Raw genomic sequence first — 22931 nt, 5'->3', positions numbered from 1 at the left:
CGAGGACCACCGTCAACCCAAAGATCCCCGTCGACCCTCTGTTGCCTCTCGAGGTCGACGATTACCGACTCAGCGACCCAGACCCAGTTGCTCTAGAATCACCGTCAAAATTGCCTAGGTCAGTTTCGCCTTCACCCGCCTTCCTCAGTCGGTCTCCTCCACTCAATCAATTGATGCTTCCGATCGGGTTGGGTGTTCAATTTGTTCACCCGGAATTCTGTCTTAGGCTGATGACCGCCTGAGTTCCAACCGATCGCTAGGAATTACAGCACCCAACCGCTATCAACTATCGTTTGAAATCCGCTTCACTGTGGATCAGCAACGAGGTTTGCATCCACGTCGATTAACGTGTTCAGTGTGGCAGAACCGATTGAAGAAGGTGCAGAGCTTGATCGATCAAGGAAGGCGATTGTGATGCAACCAGCAGAATTCTCTGAAATTGAGAATCAATGGTTGCAGTTTCTTCGAAATCTACCTACAACAGCTCCAAGGATGGGAAGGCCTTGCTCGTCTATAAGTTCCAATCAACTGGAATCAAATCCACAGCCAAGGATTGACTGCTCTGATACCAATTGTCATGACCCTAGGGTTTAGTTAGGGTCTTAGAAGGGATTGAAAGGAATTTGGGGAAGAACAAAGAGGAAATGAAGGGGGAGATTGAATAGAATTAGGGAGAAAGTTAGGAGAAATGAGGGAGAGCAGAATGGAGAGAAACGAGAGGGAGAATTGGAGAGAGAGAGAATCAGATTTTCTATTATCAATTTCAGCATGTCCAACAAACCAATAGCAGTAGCCTTATATAGGCATTACAAGCTCAATAATGGCCTAGCACATGCACCCCATGTGCTTCTAAAATATCTCCTAACTATTATTATAATACTACTACTATATTGCCCTTGAATTACTACTTGGGTCATGACAATGTTCTCATCCATTGACTTAGATGTATTCATTTTAAAGTTAAACATCATGCCTTTCAAGTATACTAAATTAGGTGCAGTCATAACAGAAAACAAAGAATCTAATTTATTCCAGAAGTCTAGAGGATTGGACATACCATCTATCTTTCGGATTACACTGTCACCCAATTGGAGGAAGATCAGATTAAAGGCTTCCTCTCTGATCTCCTCTGTTCTCGCAAGTTGGTCTGCTGACCATTTGCAATCATCCGCCTCAAGTGCTATCAGCACTTTATGATGAGAGAGTAACACTCTCATCTTCTTTTTCCAGCTTCCAAAATCTCCTTTGCCATCAAATACACCGATTTCAAATTGGGTAGATGTCATCTTCGCCTTGCACGAAGGTAACCTAGGGAGCTCTGACTGAGACCAACACAACAAACACCTCGCCGACAAGGACTCTCAGTAAAACCCAGACCACCCACAAATAGATGACAACCCTAGATTTGAAAGAAAAACCGATTGAACTTATAAAACCCTAAGAGCCGATCTTAATATGGCTCTGATACCACTGTTGAGATTAGACAACAAGACCTTAGGGTATTCATAGAGAACGATCAACCTTGAATACGATAGCCAAAACAGGAAACATAAACATTCATACACAAAACAAAAAACGAAAGGAAACGAAGAACGAAAGCAGGCGAGGATTTTACTGTGGTTCACCTCAAAATGAGGCTACATCCACGTTGAGCTCTAGTGAGAAGAACTCACTACACTAAGATAAGAATCAAAGATTACACCCTCATAAACCCTCCCAAACTCTCTGTACAAACAATGGTTCGCGAAACAAAAATATGTCCAATAATCACAGAATACAGATTAAAGGCAAAACCTATTGAACCATAGAACTAAAAAGCTATACAGAGCATTTACAGAGAATGAAACAGAGAAGCAAACTAGAAACTCTAGCCCGAAGACGAAGGCCCTATCTTTCTTTCCCCTTTCCTTTTCTTTCTTATCGTTTCTATCATCTGACCGGTTCACATCCTGAGGGGTGAGATTAAAAGCGATGATGGATGGCTGGGATCAGGCCTCATAAAGCATGGATGAAGGGCTGAGATCAAATCGTGCAAGCACGATGATTCTTCCAACAGAAATGGCAGACGGGCAGGGAATTCAATCGAGCGAGATAAGCAATCGGGCGCCATCAGGGAGCAGCTGATGGTTGCCACGTGTTGCCATCCAGCAGATAGCACTTGGCAGCCTGTGGTTGCTACATGTGGCCCTCCAACTAGCTAATTCCAACGACGCCGTTTGGTGTTTCACAACCAACAATTGGTAATAAGGTAAGAGTAGTGCCAATTGAGGAGAAGATGAGAGAGACTAGACTAAGATGGTTAGGTCATGTGAGAAGGAGACCAAAAGACGCTCATGTGAGGAGAGTTGATGAAATGGAACAATTAGTCAAAAAAAGAGATAGAGGCAGATCCAAGAAGACTTTGAGAGAGACATTAAAGTTTGATATGAAGTGATGGGCCTAAATGAAGATATGACAAAAGACAGAAATACATGGAAGTCTAGAATTCATGTAGCTGACCTGACATAGTTGGATTAAGGCTGGATATGTTATTGTAGGTTTTTTTTATTCTGGCCTTTATGTAATGTGTTGTAGCAAGTGCTCATTGTTTTGATTTTCTCTTGTAACTCTTCATTCAACCATCAAGACTCTTTTTGATATGGGACTTCTCCCATTGACTTTTTCATATTTCAAATAGTAGTAGCCATTTCAACCCACAATTGCTTTGCCCCTGCTTCTGCAGTCGAATCTCTTCTGCCACACACTTATTACTAGAAAATAATTTGTTTTCACATTTTAATGCCATCATCAGATTTTTGGGTTTCATGTTGTATAATTTTTTCTCCATTTTCTTCATAGACATTAATGACTGTAGGTTTATGTTCAGTGGTGTAATTTTCTCCTAATATAACTTTAGAATCTGTACAACATAAGCAGTCCACTGGTCTCATTAGGAAGTAGTCTATTTGGTTAGTTAATAAGCAATTATTTTTATGTAAGTGTTCATCCCATTTTTTAAACTTAGTATTGGCTATAATGATCTCATATGCTGTCACTACCTGAAAGGTGGCCTATGACTGGTTCTTAACCTTTAATAAACCATAGGCCCATTAAGAATCTAAGATCAAGCAAGCCTCTATGCATATCACATCATGACAGTAACAAATAATAACCAATAACTGAACTATAACAATATTCATTTTGCAATAATAAACTGAATCAATGCCTGTACAACTCTGGCTGTAATTAAGCTTTAGTAAACTACGAAAACTGTCAATATTAAGAAAATAACTAATGCCCACAAAAACAAAAGACTAAGCTAAGGTGAATTGAATTGGACTGAGCTCCTCAAAACTGTCTGATGCTTTGGTTCCAAAGTTGAATCATGATATGATAAAAAAAAAAAATACACAGCAAGAATGAGTTGAAACTTAGTGAATAGACAACATTCACCATGACAGAATTGGGACAAGCAATACGAATGAGTTTTTATGCTACAAAATATTTTTTTGGAATCATGCAAGAATTTTTTTTTTTTCATTTTAAGACAATAAAATTCTGTTTCATGAAAATTCTTCTTTTTCAAGAAAGTTCTTTTCTTTTTTTTGTAACCAGTACTTCTGATTTCATGGGAGCACACTAAGCAAAATTATTACGTATAACTGTTCTTTCATTGGCCACGCTCGTGCCAAAGTAAATAATCAATTCATGCGTGTTAGTTGACACATAAGGTTAACACTTCCCCTTTTAACTAGAGTCAGATCATGGTGCACCAAGGCTAATGTTTACTGTCGTTAACTATACAATTCTGTCAAAGTTCATTGCAGAACACTTATTATAAACAAAATCCATGTATCAATCAACTTTTCTAATAAACCAATATGTACCAAACAATCCAATCTATCATTTGATCAAATCCATAGCAATATCACATAATCAGTGAGCATAGTAGAAGGAATAATAAAAGGTTTGTTCTGAATTCTGATATTCTAAGCTCTACATTTATGGCATAAACAATTTTGCATATCAGGCTTTAAAAAAAAGGTTTTGAAAAAATACATACTTCTTTCATGAGTACCGAAAATTCCAATTCATGGAGTCATAGACAAAAATATTTATGTATGCACGACTATGATAGCGAAACAATTAAAAACCATGCTGCAGTATAAATTGTCTACTCAGTGTGACTGTTCCCAATTAACTGGTTACACTGGATGCAAATTAGATATATTAGAAGATCCTAAAAATTGAAATAATATAATCAATAAATCAATTTGAATTTTCTATGTCAAGTCTTATTTTTTCCAATTTTTTGCAATGTTCCTAATTTTCTATGATTTAATCGACGCTATTAACATAGTAATTTTCCTAATTAAATTCCAACCTTATCTACAAAAACTGAGCTCCTAATGAATTTATCTATTGATGTCGGTAGATATGGTTTCCAATCCTATAAATTATGATTGATTGATTTATTTATAAGGAATGTATCTTGTGTATATTGTACATTTAGATTAATTGTTTCTATAAGTTGCTATATCCTAAAGATTGTGTAGGTTTCCTAATCTAGGTTTTAGAATCTTTCTTTAAATGTTTTTGGCAACTTCCTAATTCTAATAGGAAGCTGGTGTATAAATCAAATCAGCCTCTTTTGAGGCGAATAAGATGAAAAGGAAGAATTTTGTTAAAAAAAATAGGAAAAATGCTTCTCTTCAATCTTATTCACCTCTTACCCGAGGAACTCAATTTATACAAACTTCCTTACAAGATTAGGAAGTTGCTAAAAACTGGTTAAGGAAAGATTTCTAAACTTAGATTAGGAAACTATACAAATTTAGGATACAACAAATCAATCAAAGATATACTAATCTAGATCTAGAAGATACAACTCTTATTTTAGAAAATATATACCGCCAATCAATTACCCATCAATTAAATCAATCAATCAATCTTGATTGAGTCTTGTCTGAAATTGGGAACAAGATCAGAACCCTTAATTGTTGACACTCCCCCTCAAGATTGGTTATGGATATCATGAATACCAATCTTGCTTGTCATCCTTCTAAACACGGCTGCAGGCAGGCCCTTGGTTAGCACATTTGCTAACTGATTGTGTGATGAAATGTATGGTGTGCATATCAAACCACTATCCAATTTTTCTTTTATAAAATGTCTATCCACTTCAACATTCTTCGTTCGGTCGTGTTGAACTGGGTTATGAGCGATACTAATTGCCGACTTGTTATCACAATAGAGCTTCATAGGTGCAGTCCATTCAACCCTGAGATCATTTAGCAAAATTTTTAGCCACAATAATGCACACATACCTAGGGCCATGGATCGGAATTCTGCTTCAGCACTTGACCTAGCAACCACATTTTGTTTCTTGCTTCTCCATGTCACCAAATTATCTCCCAACATGGTACAATAGCCAGAAGTTGATCTTCTATCTACAACAAATCCTGCATAGTCAGCATCTGTGTATGCCTCTAGTGTCATGGCTTCTCCTTTCTTGAATATAATGCCTTTCCCAGGTGCTCCCTTCAAATAATGAAGTATCCTGTACACAGCTTTAAGATGGCTTTCTTTTGGGATTGTGCATAAATTGATTTACCACCCCTACCGCATAGGCTATGTCAGGCCAAGTATGGGCCAGATATATCAACTTTCCAACTAACCTCTATAAGTTCCTTTGTCAACCATATTGTCTTCTAAAGCTTCTCCTAGTTTATGATTCGGGTCAATAGGAGTTTCAATTGCCTTGCAGCCAAGCAATCCAGTTTCATTCAGGAGATCCACTATATATTTTTGTTGGGAAATGAATATGCCATCATTTGAATGAGCTACCTCTATTCCCAAAAAATATTTTAATCTCCCCAAATCTTTAATCTCAAATTCCTTCACTAGATACTCCTTTAATTTTGTCATACCTTCCTCATTATTTCCAGTAACAATAATATCATCCACATACATAACAAGCACTATTACTCCCCTATAGCTGAGTGGTATATAAAAAGTGCATGGTCTCCTTGGCTTTGCCTATACCCCATGTTAAGCATGACACCTGTAAATCTTCCAAACCAAGTCCATGGGGATTGCTTCAGCCCATATAAGGCTTTTTTAGTTTGCATACAATCGGTTCTTTTGTCCCATAACCTGGTGGTATTTCCATATACACCTACTCTTCTAGATTCCCATGTAAAAATATGTTTTTAACATCAAATTGATGCAGTGGCCAATCTAGGTTAGCAGCCAAGGAAAGAAGAACCCTAACTGTATTCAGCTTTGCCACAAGTGCAAATGTGTCCAAATAATCCAGCCCATACACTTGTGTGTATCCCAACTAATCTTGTCCTGTACCGATCTATAGACCCATCAGATTTATATTTCACAGAATAGACCCATTTACGACCTACCGGATGTTTTCCTTTAGGTAATTCCACCAAATCTCAGGTCTGATTTTTTTTCTAGGGTTGCCATCTCAGCCTCCATGGCATCCTTCCAATTCTTATTTCCTATATCTTCAAAAAAATTGCGTGGGATAGGAATAGTGTGTCGGCTAGTAAGAAAGGCTCTATGGGTAGATGACATCTTAGAAAAGGAAAGAAATAGATGCAAAGGATGTTTAGTGTAGGCTCTGGTTCCTTTTCTAAGTGTAATAGGCCAATTTAGATCATATGTATCTGTTTTGGGTGTGGATTCAATATATATCATAGGGCTATTATCAAGAGTATCAGTTGAGGAGATACCTGGAGATGACTCTGAAATAGTGGCAGAATTGTCAGTGTCTCTTCTGCCTGTGGATATTTCAGGACTGGCAGGACTTGTAAGGGATGTTGGAGCTTGCACAAGGTTAGATTTAGGTTTCTTCCTCCTTAAATAGACCTGTAATGGACGAAGAGTAGATGATGGCGCCTCCTCAGATGACACTCCTACTGAATCCTTTAGATTTGAAGATGGGTTCAAGGAGGGTGACAGATCATGATCAGAAAGAGATAAAGGAGAAGTCCCACTAGTTACGGTTAGATTTTGTTCTGGAGTACTAGAGGCTTTGAAGTAAAATTCATTCTCAGCAAAGGTCACATCTATGGATACAAAAAAATTCTTTGAAGGAGGGTGATAACACCTATAACCTTTTTGTGTAGAGGAATATCCAGTGAACACACATTTTAATGCACGAGGATCTAGCTTCCCTCTATTAACCGTAGGAACATGAACATAGGTTATGCACCCGAATATCTTGGGCTGTCAGCTATTAGCCACATGAAAATCAGGAAAATGGTTAGTCAACAATCGAATTGGGCTATGAGATTTTAAGGTTTTGGATGGAAGTCTATTGATGAGGGGAGTGGTTGTTAGAGCTGCTTCTCCGCAATAATGTTTTGGTACATTATGGTGAAAGAGAAGGGCTCGAATAACAGTTAAAAGGTGGCCATTTTTCCTCTCGGCCACTCCATTCTGTTGAGGAGCATAGGGACAAGAGGACTCATGGATTATCCCTTGTTGCTGAAAGAAATCAGATAAAGATAGGTTGAAAAAATCTCTAGCATTGTCAGATCTAAACCGCTTTATTCCTACTCCAAACTGAGTTTTGATCATGGTATAAAATGTAGGAAACACATGGCTTACTTCTGATTTTGATTTTAGCAAATACAACCAAACTACCCTAGTACAATCATCCACAAATATAACAAACCATCTTGCCCCAGAAATATTAGGAACATTTGATGGACCCCAAATTTCACTATGAATTAGAGAAAATGGAGATTCAGTCCTTTTATTGGATAGAGGAAAAGATACTTGTTTATGTTTTGGAAGTTCACACACAGCACAACTAAATTGTTTAAAGTCAAGACCATAGTTACCTGGTTCGTGGAACGCCCAATACGTAGAATGCTGTATGGGGATGTGGTACGCCATTTTTCCCGGGGGCGCGGTACGTGGGGGGTAGGTTTCTTCGGTTCGCCACTTTAGTTCATGGTATGCTTTGGTGCGCCAAAGTGGAATGGCAATGAAATATATAAATTTTTGAAAAAAATATTTTAAATTTTTTACTATATAAATTAAGAAATAGAAACTAATACAAATGATCAAAATTCTTAAGATGGAGAAATGATGAAACTTACATGGGAATTCGGATTAGGACTTAGGAGTTTAGGATTGAAAACAATGAAGACATTGAACAAGATCAATAAGATTTATGAACAAAATCTTGAATCTTGATAATAATAAAAATATCAAATAAATAAATATTAATATAATAATTATAAAATTATAAAATTTAAAAATATAGAATGGGACGTGGAGTCCCAATAAAAAGCTTTAAACAAAAAATGAAATCACAACTCACGAGAGAGGCTAGGCTGTCTCTCTCTGCAGACCCACCTATTCTCTCCACCAACTGATGCAACTTCAAGTCTCCATCAGCTAATGCGACGGAGCGAGAGAGCCAGAGAGGCAGCAAGCGAGAGACCGAGGGGAGAGCCGACGGCCGGTGAGGGCGAGGGGGCCACGGGGGCGAGCCGGTGAGTGACGGAGCTAGAGAGAGGCAACAAGGAAGAGCGACTGAGTGAGACGAGTGACCGAGGAGGGCGAGCAAGTCAGCGACCTCAGTGACGATCCAAGTCGTTCGATGGAGGCATGAAGGCCAGAGTGAGTGAGAGCGAGAGACAGCAGCCCGCAGCGGGCAACGAGCGAAGCGATAGGTGGAGAAGGGTAGGGGGATGGGCGGCGGGCGCTTGAGCGAGAGATGGTCTTAGGAAGGGTTAATGGCGGGCGTGAGTGTAGGCCGTCATTGCTTCACCTTCTAGTTCTTGACAAAGAACATGAACTGTTGCAAAGAGAAAGGAAGAAGACAACATCACTGCAGAGAGGAAGAAGACGGCATCGGAGATCTGGGTCTTTATTACAGGGGAACTGGGACGCGTCCCCAAGCGTTCCAAGACGCAAACGCACTATGTTCCAGTGCATGCGTACTGGAACGTGGTTCCTGGGGGGGGTGGGGCGTATTAGGTAACTATGGTCAAGATCTTTGGCTAAATCAGGAAACATTAATTTGACGGTGAGAAAAGAAGGGTGACTGAGCCTATAGTGTTCTAACCATATCTTATTTTTATTGGATTGAGCTAGGCATGACATAAGAGGAAGAGACTGCTTCTTATCCTGTCCATCTAGTTTCTCAAGGTAGTAAAGTCCTTCCCTAGCCCTAGCCAGCCCAATCATCCTCTTCTTGTCCTGTTCACGTATCTCACAGACGTTAGAATAGAAAAAATACACTGCAATTAGTATCTTCAATGAGTTTTTGGATAGATATGAGATTAGCAAACAACTTAGGGACATGAAGAACATTTTTTTAGGGTTAGGTGCTCATTGAGGAGAACATCTCCTTGGCCGGCAACAGTGGTAAGAGAGCCATCTGCCATTGTGATTTTTCTTGAGCTAGAACATGGGCTATAGGAGATGAACAAGTGTGGATAGGAAGTGATATGGTCTGAAGCACCCGAGTCTAGGATCCAATAATTTTGGTGCAGATTTTTTGAAGCATATTTGGAAGAAGATAAGGAAGGAGTACCTGTGAGGGCAAGAGAGCAGGTACTTTTTTTTGCCTTCTTGTCTAGGGACCCCAATAAACTCCCCAGCCTTTCGATTTTTGTCTTGCTGAGTTCAAAAATCTCCCCTCCCTATTCTAAATCCCTTGTTTTAGATTGTTGACTGCTGCCTGCCATATTAGCCTATCCCTGCACTTGGCTTCTTGCTGGTCCTCCTTTGGGTGGCTTTCCATGAAGCTTCCAACACTTCTCTATGGTGTGCCTAGGCTTTTTACAATAGGTACACCATAGGGAATCCCTATCTGTGGGTTTCTTCTCATCTCTAGGTTCGTTGCTCTGATAGTGAGCTTTTAAGGACACTAAGGCCGAGTTCTCATTCGAAATAGGTTCCAACTTCCAACATTACACCCTTTCTCCCTTCTTCTACTTGTATTAGAGAGATTACCTCGTTCAAGGAAGGGATGTCTTCCTTGCCAAGGATTTGCACTCTGACTGCATCAAATTCTATGTTGAGACTGGCTAAAAAATCATATGTTCGCTCCTTTTCAACAAACCTCTTATGTAGTGCAGCATCCTCACTGCACGTCATCTCTAGACACTGGCAGTGGTCAAGTTCTTGCCACAGAGTTTGTAGCAAATTTGCATACTCAGTAACAATTTTCGTACGTTGCTTGGTTGCTACCACCCTTGCCCGTATTTCATAGATTTGGGCCGCATCCTTGACCTTTGAATAAGTCAACTTTATGGCCTTCCATATGTCCTTGGCTGTTATCAAGAACATGACAGTGTCACTGATTTCTGGAATCATGGAATTCCAAAGCCAGGACATCACCAAGGAGTTTTCTTCATCCCATGCTCCAAATGTCGGATCACTCTCCTTTGGGCCAGTTCCCACAGATGGTCAAGATTCCCTTTTCCTTTAAGGAAGGTTCTGATCAGTTGTGACCACTTTAGATAGTTCTTACCATTCGAGCGGTAAGTTGTCTGAAGATTCTGCAACTCCCCCCCGAACCCTCCATTTTGAGTTCTAGTGATTGGAATCTCTGAGGTATGGCTGGATGCTGAATCGGGTGAAGGATCTTGAATGATAGACATGCTTCACGAAGGTTGGGTGGAAGAAGAAAAATAATACTAATGGAGAGAAGATTGAAAGAGATAACCAACGATCGTCCCAAGGAATCTGTTGAGGAATCCTAGGGCTCTGATACCATGTTAAGAAAAATAGGAAAAATGCTTCTCTTCAATCTTATTCATCTCTTACCCGAGGAACTCAATTTATACAGACTTCCTTACAAGATTAGGAAGTTGCTAAAAATTGGTTAAGGAAAGATTTCTAAACCCAGATTAGGAAACTATACAAATTTAGGATACAACAAATCAATCAAAGATATACTAATCTAGATCTAGAAGATACAACTCTTATTTTAGAAAATATATACAGCCAATCAATTACCCATCAATTAAATCAATCAATCAATCATGATTGAGTCTTGTTTGAAATTGGGAACAAGATCTGAAACCTTAATTGCTGACAAATTCCATTATCCTTTATTCGTGACATGGTATCAGAGCCATAGAAGCATTAGTCCAGCTTCGATCAATAGCCTGTTCTTTCAATCTTCCTTTGTCAATTCTTCCCCCTTCCTTCTCCTTCTTGTCATCATGTCTGTTACGCATGATCTTATACACGAATTTGGAGATTCTAGCCATGCGACTGAGGTTCCATCTTTTGAAACTCAATCTGCTGGGACTCATGGTAGTGGTATAGGGGGGGAATTACAAAACCTTCAAGTAGCTTACCAGTTGAACGATAAAAACTACTTAAAGTGGTCCTAGCTAATCCACACCTTTCTTAAAGGGAAAGGGAAAGGGAAACTCAACCACTTGTTGGGAACAGGTCCTAAAGAGACGGATCCAGCATTTGGAGCATGGGATGAAGAAGACTCCTTGGTAATGCCTTGGCTCTGGAACTCAATGATTCCAGAGATCAGTGTTATGGTTATGTTCTTGACAATGGCTAAGGATAGTTGGGATGCAATAAATCTCACCTGCTCTAAAGTCCGTGATGCAGCCCAGATCTATGAAATAAGAGCGAAGGCAACAACAACCAAATAGGGAACAAGGACCATCACCAAGTATGCTAACTTGCTGCAAACACTATGGCAAGAACTTGATCACTACTAGTGCTTGAAGATGAAGTGTAGTGAGGATGCAGCCCTACACAAACGATTTGTGGAGAAAGAGAGGATCTATGATTTTCTAGTTGGCCTCAACCTCGAATTTGATGCGATAAGAGTACAAATTCTCGGTAAGGAGGATTTGCCTTCCTTGAATGAAGCTATATCTTTGATTAGAGCAGAAGAAGGAAGAGGGGTGTCATGCTTGAAACCCTTTCTGGAGAAGGTTCTGCTCTAGTCTCCTTGAAGGCTAATAATCTTGTAGAAGGCCTAGAGAAGAAAAGAAATCAGTAGATAAGGATTCTTTGTGGTGTTCTTTCTGCAAAAAGCCTAGGCATTCCATAGACAAATGCTAGAAGTTACATGGGAAACCACCTAAGGGAAGATCGGTGAGAAGTTCAATGCAGGAACATGGGTACATGGCCAATTCTTAGTCACATGAACCAAGAGATTCAGAACAAGGAGAGGTCCAGGAGCTAAACAAGTCAGAAATTGACCAGCTAAGAAGTTTCTTGGAATCCCTTGACAAGAAGACTGACAAGGGCACCTATTCTCTTGCTATCATCAGTAATAATTCTTCTTCTTATTCCCTACAAGCTTCAAAAATTATGCACCAGAATTCTTGGGTCTTAGATTCTAGTGCCTCAGACCACATGACTCCTTTTCCTCATCTGTTTATCTCCTATTACCCATGTCCTAGTTCTAGAAAAATCCCAATGGCAGATGGTTCTCTCACCACTATTGCAAGCCAAGGGGATATTTTCCTTAATAAAAATCTTACTTTGAAAAATGTTCTTCATGTCCCCAAGCTGTTCACTAACCTAATAACTATCCAAAAACTCATTGAGGATACTAACTGTCATGTCTTGTTTCATTCAAATATATATGAGATTCAGGAGCAAGGCAAGAAAAGGATGATTGGGCTTGCTAGGGCTAGAGAAAGACTCTACTATCTTGAGGAACCTATTGGCCAGGACAAACAAAGATTTTTCTCTCGGGTGTCATGCCTAGTTCAGTCCAATTCAGATCAGTTTTGGTTGCACCATTATAGGCTTGGTCATCCTTCTTTTCATACCCTTAAGTTATGTTTCCTAAATTAGCTAGAAATCTAGAAATAAAAAACTTTCACTGTGCTATGTGTGAGTTTGCAAAACATAAAAAAGTGTTTTTTCCCTTATCAAATAAAAAATCTGATTCTCTCTTCTCTCTAATCCATAGTGATATTTGGGGTCCATCAAATGTCCCCAACATTTTCGAGACAAGATGGTTTGTCATATTTGTTGATGATTGTACTAGGGTTGTTTGGCTCTATTTGCTAAAAACAAAATCTGAAGTTAGCCAAATTTTTCCAACATTCTATAACACGATTCAAAACCAATTTGGTGTAGGGATAAAGAGATTTCGATCTGACAATGCTAAAGACTTTTTTAATCAATTCCTGTCACTGTTTTTCCAGAAAAAATGTATTATATATGAGTCCTCTTGTCCCTACACTCCCCAACATAATGGGGTGGTAGAGAGGAAAAATGGACACCTATTAATCGTGGTTAGAGCCCTTTTATTTCATCATCATGTCCCTAAATACTATTGGGGGAAGCAACACTTACTGCCACTACTCTCATTAATATGCTTCCTTAAAAAATCCTAGCATCTCGTAGTCCAATTCAACTTCTGATTGATTATTTTCCTAATTTTCACACAACTAGTTATTGGCAACCTAAGATATTCGGGTGTACAGCTTATGTCCATATACCTGTTGTCAATAGAGGGAAGTTGGACCCTCGTGCTTTAAAATGTGTGTTCACTGAGTATTCTCTAACCCGAAAAGGGTATCGATGCTATCATCCCCCTACTAGAAAGTTTTTTTTGTGTCTGTTGATGTGACCTTTGCTGAGAATGAGCCTTACTTTAAAAATTCTACCGCTCAATAACAAAATTCCAATTTGTCCATTGAGAAGTATCCTCTCATCCTCTCAAACCAGGACGTGTTATCATCTCTTCAATCACCTACTGACCTAATAGAATCTTTAGGTCTGACATCAGGAGAAAAGTCCCCAAATACTCCTGGACCACTGCAGCTATACTTAAGGAGGCAGAGGTCGGAACCTAGTTCTATGCAAGCCTCAACATCCACTCTTGGTTCTACTCCACTTACAGACGAGAAAGGCACTGACAATTCAGTCTCTCTTTTGGAATCCTCTCCAGGTAATTCCATCTCTAACTCCTTATCTATTTTTGTTTTTGATAATTCTGAGAAGTCGATTGAACTTATTTTCACAACTAATACATCTCACAGTGATCTTGATTGGCCTATTGCTCTTCGAAAAGGGACTAGAACCTGCACTAAACATCCCCTATTTCTCTTCCTCTCATATTCTAAACTCTCCTCAGCCCATAAAACCTTTCTTAGCAATCTTCATACCATTCCCATTCCAAAAATTTTTCTAAAACCATAAGGGATAAGCATTGGAAGGATGCCATGGAAGCTGAGATGGCTGCCCTTGACAAAAATCAGACGTGGGATTTAGTCCCATTGCCTAAGGGGAAGCATCTGGTGGGGTGTAAATGGGTTTATACTGTTAAATACAAATCTAATGGAACCTTAGACCGATACAAGACAAGATTGGTGGCCAAGGGATATACACAGGTGTATGGAGTGGATTACTTAGACACCTTTGCTCTAGTAGCTAAGCTCAAAATAGTTAGGGTGATTCTCTCATTGGCAGCTAACCTAGATTGGTCTTTACATCAATTTGATGTAAAGAATGCATTTTTGTATGGTACACTCGAGGAAGATGTCTACATGGAAGTGCCACCAGGATATTCTGCCTCGCCTCAAGAAAACCCTATATGGCTTAAAACAGTCACCAAGGGCGTGGTTTGGGAGGTTTACCGGTGTGATGCTTCGTATGGGGTACCGAAAAAGTCAGGGAGATCACACTCTTTTCTTCCACCACTCGGCCACAGGGGTAGTCACAGTTCAGCTCGTTTACATGGATGACATAGTAGTCACCGATAACAATGAAGAGGGTATACAATAGCTAAGAGAATGTTTGGTGAAAGAGTTTGAAATTAAAGATTTGGGGAGGTTGAAATATTTTTTGGGAATAGAGGTGGCTCATTCCCAAGAAGGTATTTTTATCTCTCAACAGAAATATGTAGTGGATCTCTTAAGAGAAACAGGGCTTCTCAGTTGCAAAGCAGTGGAAAACCCCATTGATCCAAACCATAAGCTAGGTGAGGCATTAGAGGATGATTTGGTTGATAAAGAGGCCTACCAAAGGCTAGTTGGGTGATTGATATACTTGGCTCATACTCGGCTAGACATAGCATATGTCGTGGGAGTTGTCAGCCAATTCATGCATACCCTAAGGGAATCTCATCTTAAAGTTGTCTATAGAATCCTACACTACTTGAAGGGCACGCCTGGGAAGGGCATTCTATTTAAAAAAGGTGAAGCTATGTTACTAGAAGGTTACACAGATGCTGATTATGCAGGATCCGTGATGGATAGAAGATCAACCTCTGCCTATTGTACCTTACCGGGAGGTAGCTTGGTCACATGGAGGAGCAAGAAACAGAATGTGGTTGCTCGATCAAGTGCTGAAGTCGAGTTTCGATCCATGGCCCTAGGTATGTGTGAGTTATTGTGGTTAAAAATATTATTGGAGGATCTCAAGGTTGAGTGGATAAAACCCATAAAATTTTATTGTGATAACAAATCAGCCATTAGTATCATGCATAATCCAATTCAACATGATAGAACAAAGCATGTTGAAGTGGATAGACATTTTATAAATGAGAAGTTGGATAGTGGGATGATTTGTACGCCCTATATCTCCTCGGGAGATCAGCTTGCAGATATGCTAATCAAGGGCCTTCCAGCAGCCATGTTCAAGAAGATGACAAGCAAGATTGGGATGAAGGATATCCACTCCCAATCTTGAGGGGGAGTGTCAGCAGAATTGGTTTCTAGTCCTATAGATTATGATTGATTGATTTATTTATAAGGAATGTATCTTGTAGATTTAGATTAATTGTTTCTATAAGTTGTTGTATCCTAAAGATTGTGTAGGTTTCCTAATCTAGGTTTTAGAATCTTTCTTTAAATGTTTTTGGCAACTTCCTAATTCTAATAGGAAGCTGGTGTATAAATCAAATCAGCCTCTTTTGAGGTGAAGAAGATGAAAAGGAAGAATTCCATTATCCTTCTTTCATGACAATTGAATTACCTGCTTCAATTTGAGTCCTTGATTTTCAAGGCATCACACCTTATCCAATTGGTATTTCAATGTGAGTCTTGGGTTCCTGTTTTGGCATTTTACATTTGGGTTGGATTTCTCTATCTAATTACTCATGCTTATGCTAGAATTGAGTCTTCAAAGCCCCAATTACTTCATTGTGGAGCTTGGCCAAAGTGTTCAATTACACATACAACACTAAGAACATTTCTCAAATGATTTGGCCAAACACTAAAATGTTTTTCCTACAAAATTGTTTTTCACCTAAGTGATTTTCATGACAACCAAAATTTCAGAGCAATACTAAATGGGCACAAAGTCATAATTGGCCAAGCTTGTTAAACCTTGCATTTTGTGCTTCTTCTTTCTTTTTATTTAAAAGACGATCCATAGGTAGACCATGGTAAATAACTGGTAATGAACCCACTCTATACCCAAGAGTAGAAACCAAGGCCTGCATATTGGAAACTTTACCCATAAGGGGGCTATCCTGAAATGTAAGATTAGTTGGGTGAACATCTTTCATTCTCTCTGAAACATGAGTTGGTTATCCTGTGAAACTTTACATTGCCTTTCTCAGCAGAAAGCTATTGTTGGTTAGACTTTCATTTTAACACCTGCCTTGTGTATGTAGAGAAATTAGGAACTGCAGGGGAAGCAGTTGCTGATCTGAAAAAACTTTTCCTTCTTGCGGAACAATTCGGCTTTTCTGAATGGATTCAATTTGATGCATCAGTAGTTCGAGGCCTGGCATATTACACTGGGATTGTATTTGAGGTTAGATTTGTTAATTTGATTTTTTGTAATTTTGTGACTGTTAAACAGGGAAAACAGGCACTTAGAAGAACCTTTTGAGCCAGTGTGTTTGATTGTTGGTTGTTGATATCCTGAACTGCCTGTCTGACCTAATGACTCCGAAGGAATAATGCTGCCCAGCAAAGCTGCTTGGTGTAGCGTTGAGTTCTGATGTTTATATATTGATGTAAGCATGACGTGACATAGACTTTTTACTTCGTCAATGTGTAAAGTATCCTGAATGCTGCAATTGATATCTGGGAGTGAAGATACAAATCTCAATTTTTAACATTATAAGCACACAGAGATCTTGATGAAACCCCAATCTAATTCATTGTGTCAAACATTTATCTCATGCTGCTTCTAGTAGTACCGGAGACAAGTAATTTTATTTTTGTCTGAGTGATACTCCCCTGCAGTTATAGGATCCTAACGAAACTGTTCCTTTAGAATTTCACAAGCTAAAGTTTGCTAATTTACATACTGACAAATGTCTCTAGCTTCCTTTTATTGGGAGAAAGGGATATATAGTTGCACTGAATGAAAGAGTGAAAGGCGATATAATATATAATAACCAACCAATTACAATTCTACATGCCAAAGAAGCCTGTAGAAAAATACTAAAATATTTTAACAATGCTGAAGACACTATTTTTAACCAAAATTGATCTTTATCCACAATTGTAAGCACTTGGCAAAATGTCCTCACAATAGGACACCCTGTCCCCTTTGTTTTTATAAGTAGATGTGCGTTTCTGCAGGGATTTGATAGGGAAGGGAAACTTCGAGCTATTTGTGGTGGTGGAAGATATGACCATTTACTCTCTACTTATGGAGGTGATGACATACCAGCTTGTGGCTTTGGATTTGGTGATGCTGTCATAATAGAAGTAAGCTTTTAAGCCGTTTGATATCAGCTATTTTGATTGCCTATGGTGAAGGCCCAAAAAGTAAATCCTGTTACCCAGAATTCTGCAGGTCATGTATTTCTTACATGAACTATGTTGGATTGTGATAAAATATATCTAATGTCCGTACTCTTGCATTTGTCTAACTGAGCATCTTTGTCTACCATAGCTATAGGTTTCTTCTTTCATGTTATTTTACATTGATAGAAATATGACGCTTTTAACTAATTACAAATGGAACAAGAATGTATCTGGCAGCATACTGTGTATTTTAATGCACATAGACTTCTATATTAGGTGACCTTGGTTCTTTGGTTTGAGTGTCTTGAGTTTCCTGTTTAGCCCTTTTGAATTCTCTTTGGCAATATCTGTTTACATATTGTATCTGGATTTTATTTTTAAACCAGATGGACACTATATCTGTTTCTATTGTTCAGTGATTATTGATGAGGAGGTTCATCAGATGAACTTTTTGATTAGTAGTTAGGAAGAGTCCGGGTGGGTATCCATTTAAAGAACTATTAAGTGGCCATGTGGTTTCTACATTAATATTTTTTGCAATAATATTCTCACAAACTGTTAATTGCTTATTTGGACTATCAAATTAATATTTCATGATCAGGCTTTTGAGAAGAAAGGAGCCTGAATTGCTTATATACAGTTATTAGAGACATGAATCATTGTAAAAACATGTGCTAGTACTTGTGGAGGAGATAATAGAACTTTTTCAATTATGATTGGATTATATCAAAGATTTGCACTAACCCCTTGTTGCCTTTTGATGGATGGACTCTCAAAGCATATCTAAGAAGAGGTATCTTAGTAAATGAGACAAAAGAAGGCATTCAAATTATAGACACCCTTAGAATCCAAATACCTCAAGTTGAGTGGGCTGGGAATTGAATATATGGAATGTAATTTAGTAAAAAAAAGTGTGAATGATGTCATGGTGACACTTGAAAATATGAGGATAGGCATCTCAGTTTCAATAGTTCAAAATGAAAGGGAGATTATTGAGTATGTTAGTTATAAATTCAATGCAAGTTGATTAAAGTAGAGAAGTGTCTCCAATATTTTGTGATTGTAAAATCACCTTAAAGCTAAAAATAAACTTTTTTCACATGATTATAAGATCATCTTTGCTATATGACTTGAAATAATAGGTAATACAAGCATAACTAAAATGTGGATGTCACTAGACAGTAAAAGATCAAATTAGAAATGAGATTGTCTGTAGTATGAGGTTGGAGTGGCACATATTAAATATAATATGTGTGAGATATGATTAAGATAGTTTGGACATGGGCAGAGCATGACAAACATTGTTGTATGGGCTGAAGACATATAATTATATGCATTCATAGATATTAGCATAGGCTTAATCAAAATATGATGCTTAAAAATAAAATATATATACCTCTTTAATTTTTCAAAAGTGTTACACTTATTCCTTTTCCTTAGTATAAGATGTTGGGGGGTCATTTTTGTAAGAACTATAAATAAAATTTAAATGTCACATGAAACAAACTTAGTGTATATGAAAACATCTTGAAGGATGGGGTGAAAAAATCATGAAAGGTATTAGGGATTAGAAGAAAAAATCTTGAAAGGTAAAAGGGGATAAATGAACAAATCTTGAAGTTGGGGGGGGGGGAAATCATGAAAAATTCTTGAAAGGTATAGGGGACAAATGAAAAAATCTTGAAAGTGAGGGGGGGGTAAATAAAATAAATTGAAAGTCATGCCCCCTCCCGCCCGCCTCTGTTTGGACATATGAGAAGTAGACCAATAGATGTACTTTTAAAGCAAATGGATGGAATTGATGAAATTTGTAGCAAAAGAGGTAGAAAAAACTAGAGAAAATTTGGTGGAAAATCCTTCCAAGAATTAGAAGAATGGCTTTTGAGTTACTCTTTTAAGGAGTGTGTGTTTTTAAATAGTAAATTACCCTAAACTTTCACCTTTTAGTAGGTGGCAAGTTCTTGTGATCTCATTGACCAAGTCATCAAATATAACTTGCTATGTTAGTAAATTAATGAAAAAAGGTAGCGGTAGCAAATAGTAGTCTATGTTGATTCTTGAAGGAAAAGATAAGGCAGATTGGCTAGAATCAAAGAGGGGTTTGTTAAACCCTTAGTTTAGAAACTAATCGTATCTTTTGTATTTTAGAAGTTTCTAATATAGTTTTAGGATACTTTCTAAATCTTGTATAGTCAAATCTTTCCTAGTTTTAGCCATTCCTATGTTGTAAGTCCTTAACCCTATAAATAGGGCTGTATTGCTGTGTAAATATATGAGAAAATACATTCTATTCTCACAGTCTAGAATTGAAAATAAATGAAAAGTTAGATGCCCCAAATGATAGTAAAATTGAAATAAAGTGAAAGTTGGGTATTTCTTTTGGTAATTTATCCTTTTTCTAGATATGGTAGATAAATTCTTATATTTTTTAAACAATAAAAAGATTAACAATTATATTAATAACATTAGAAGATTTGTTGCACATCAAAACGCCTGTGTATTTGTGAGGTGGAGATAATATATGGAAATTCTTGCCCAAAGAAACTAATTTGTTGAATTACATAAATCTTATTTTAAATTAGAAGTGAAAAAAATATTGAAGAATTTTAAATATTCATACACATTGGAACAACCTGAAAAATCTTGGAAGATGCAGCGTTGGGTGAATTAGACTGCTTCAGGCTGATATAGACCAGTAGATGAGATAATGTATAACATATACTCTTCCTTTTACCGTTATTGAACCAATTCACAGGATGTACCAACTAGGATTGGGCCAATCCTGCAATATAGAAACCTGTTAACAACCATGGGAAGAGTCACATAAGCAGCGACACATTTTAATTGAAGTAATATCTTATTTTTGTTGATCCACCGTTAACTACTTGGGATCAATTGGAAACATTTTGTGAAACCAGTAAAAAGATATTGTCCACCATGGACAAAATAAAGTCATGTCTTCTCATGATTCATCCATTATGTGTCTGAAGTCTTGAGGCATTCTTACATGGGTATTCATTTCACCCTTCTTTGCTAACCTCCCATTTTGAGCTCTCTTATTCATTTAAGTTTCTTTTATCAGCTGCTCAAGGACAAGGGTCTTCTACCTGCACTTAGTCACCGCGTAGAGAACATTGTCTGCTCGCTGGATCAGGATCTTCAAAGTGCAGCTGCTGCTGTAGCTACTATACTCAGGGAAAAAGGCCAAAGCGTTGATTTGGTTTTGGAGAATAAACCACTTAAGTGGTAAACAATCATCTTCTGGATTTAGACTCCTAGCCAGCATCAAACATATCTTGCGTGGATATCTTTTGACATATTTGACGCTTGTTTTTCAGGGTGTTCAAACGGGCAGCTCGAATAAATGCAAATAGACTGATACTGGTAGGCAGTTCCGAGTGGCAAAAGGGAATGGTTTCTGTAAAAATTCTTTCTTCTGGAGAACAGTATGAGGTCAAACTGAATGAGCTGGAGTGATAGGGCACTGGCCATTTGGGACAATTAGCTTCTGATTATTATGCCATTATTAGGTTGTGAAAATCTTATTTATTACCCTCAACCTCATGTATTACTTTTTGTAGTGACCTAGTAAACAACTTGGACTTTGTGGGACAAATCTTAAATTATTGTATTGGGTTTGATGTATTATTGATCAAGCTGTGCTTTGGTTGGTTCAAGGAAATTCTATACGTTTTAGCGGGCGTTTGAGCTGACAGGTCTCTGAATTTGGCCTTTTTATACTCTTTTATTAGCTATATAGTGGAGCAGGAGGCTCCATTAGAGAGAGCAGAGTAGTAGACTGCCTGCTGAACTGATAAAAGAAGCATCCAGCTAGCTGATCATACTATCAAATTTTCAAAGTAAAAAATTATTTGTTATGGCCAAATATTATGGTTTTGTATAATTTTTAGTAGTGAAACAATCCTCGTCTTTTAAACGTGTTATTTATGTAGCAAAATGTTGTATGGTGGTGGCAAAAGATACGGGAACCTTTTTGGGTTAGGGTGGAATTAAATATTGTTTGATCGGGTTCATGTCCGGTTTGAGTAATTCTTGATTAAGTTTCAACTAGGGTTAGGATAAGGATGGTATTTAATATGTCTTTCTCGTCTCAACATGCCTCTCTTTATAAATAAATATATTATCTATTCTATTAAACATGAAAAATATATATAAATATAAAAAATATTATTTATTTTATATATATATAAATATCTATATAGATATATAAATTTAGGATTTGCTTGTCAAATCTTATGCAGAAATGGCTTTTATAGTGAAATCAATTATAATACGTTAAATGTGTTGTTTTTCATTGTCAACTTTACCATCATAGGATTGGTCACAAAATGTCATATTGCCAATTCATCACAACAAAAAAAAAAAAAAAAAGGTTTTACTTATGTTTCTTTTGATCCAAAAGGGTGGTCGGACGTAAGTTTGCAGCGACAGGGAGTGGATTTCGACAATTGGCATGGTGGGAGGTGGCTGGCACTTGCAAATACTCTGACACTTAAGTAAGTAAGAGATTAAAGTGATAGAGTATCAGTGGACTCGAGAAGAATATACATTGACTCTTGATAGAGCTAGTTTATGTAGAATGATGAGAGTTTCTCCTGCATGCATGCTTGCATCGGGCATTGCAAGGTGATGGGACTGGATATCCGACGTCGATAGGGCTTCCTGACGGTGGCATAGTGTCGACAGGACCTTCATTAAATATAGATGGAATATACCATTAATAAGGGTAGGATTTGGAGTAGTCATGGGAGTAACCAACATGCAATGGTAATAATGGCTGCCGCAAGTTGAAGCTGGGTCAAGACCAGGCTGTGGGTTGGGAGGTCTTAGGGCCTTTTAAACTGGGCTAGACCTAGTTTGGCTGGTATGATCCACAGCCCCCAGGTCAATTGGTCGCGAAGCGAGCATTCAAGCTAGAAAAGGGGAAGCTGGGTGAAGCTACTACTTAGTCGAGGTTTATAGCCAAGTTGGCGTTTGGATCTAGCTGAGATAGATGGCTGAGCTAATGTGCGGATGCATTTGAGCGAATAATCTGAACTGATGTCGGGATGCATCCGAGGCGTGTGGCTGAGCTAAGGCTTCAAGTATGTCCGAGATCAATGTCAAAGCTAATGTGCAGTCGTGCCTAGATGGATGTAGGTCCTTATAGGTACTTGAAGTCAGCTCAAACCCTATGATGAGGTGAATTTCTCAAGGTTCTGATATGCAGCACGTGTAATTTTGAGAATCAATGCGCTACAC

The 22931-nt window shown here is 38.2% G+C and overlaps 1 protein-coding gene across 1 annotated transcript in view; it reads left to right on the top strand.

Annotated features, from left to right (window-relative positions):
• LOC127806065 (histidine--tRNA ligase, chloroplastic/mitochondrial) overlaps window positions 1-21394 on the top strand; it is a 58805-nt gene extending 37411 nt beyond the window's left edge. The window contains exons 8-11 of the mRNA XM_052343057.1: window positions 16580-16722; window positions 17502-17630; window positions 20752-20915; window positions 21008-21394. Coding sequence (XP_052199017.1) covers window positions 16580-16722; window positions 17502-17630; window positions 20752-20915; window positions 21008-21146 — 575 coding nt within the window. The 3' untranslated portion in view covers window positions 21147-21394. The remainder of the gene's footprint in view (window positions 1-16579; window positions 16723-17501; window positions 17631-20751; window positions 20916-21007) is intronic.
• Window positions 21395-22931: the final 1537 nt, after the last annotated feature.

The sequence above is a fragment of the Diospyros lotus genome, chromosome 7 (genome assembly GCF_014633365.1).
Source record: "Diospyros lotus cultivar Yz01 chromosome 7, ASM1463336v1, whole genome shotgun sequence".
Taxonomy (NCBI): Eukaryota; Viridiplantae; Streptophyta; class Magnoliopsida; order Ericales; family Ebenaceae; genus Diospyros; species Diospyros lotus.
Note: the sequence above shows the minus strand (reverse complement) of the source record. Positions and strands in the feature narration are given on the sequence as shown.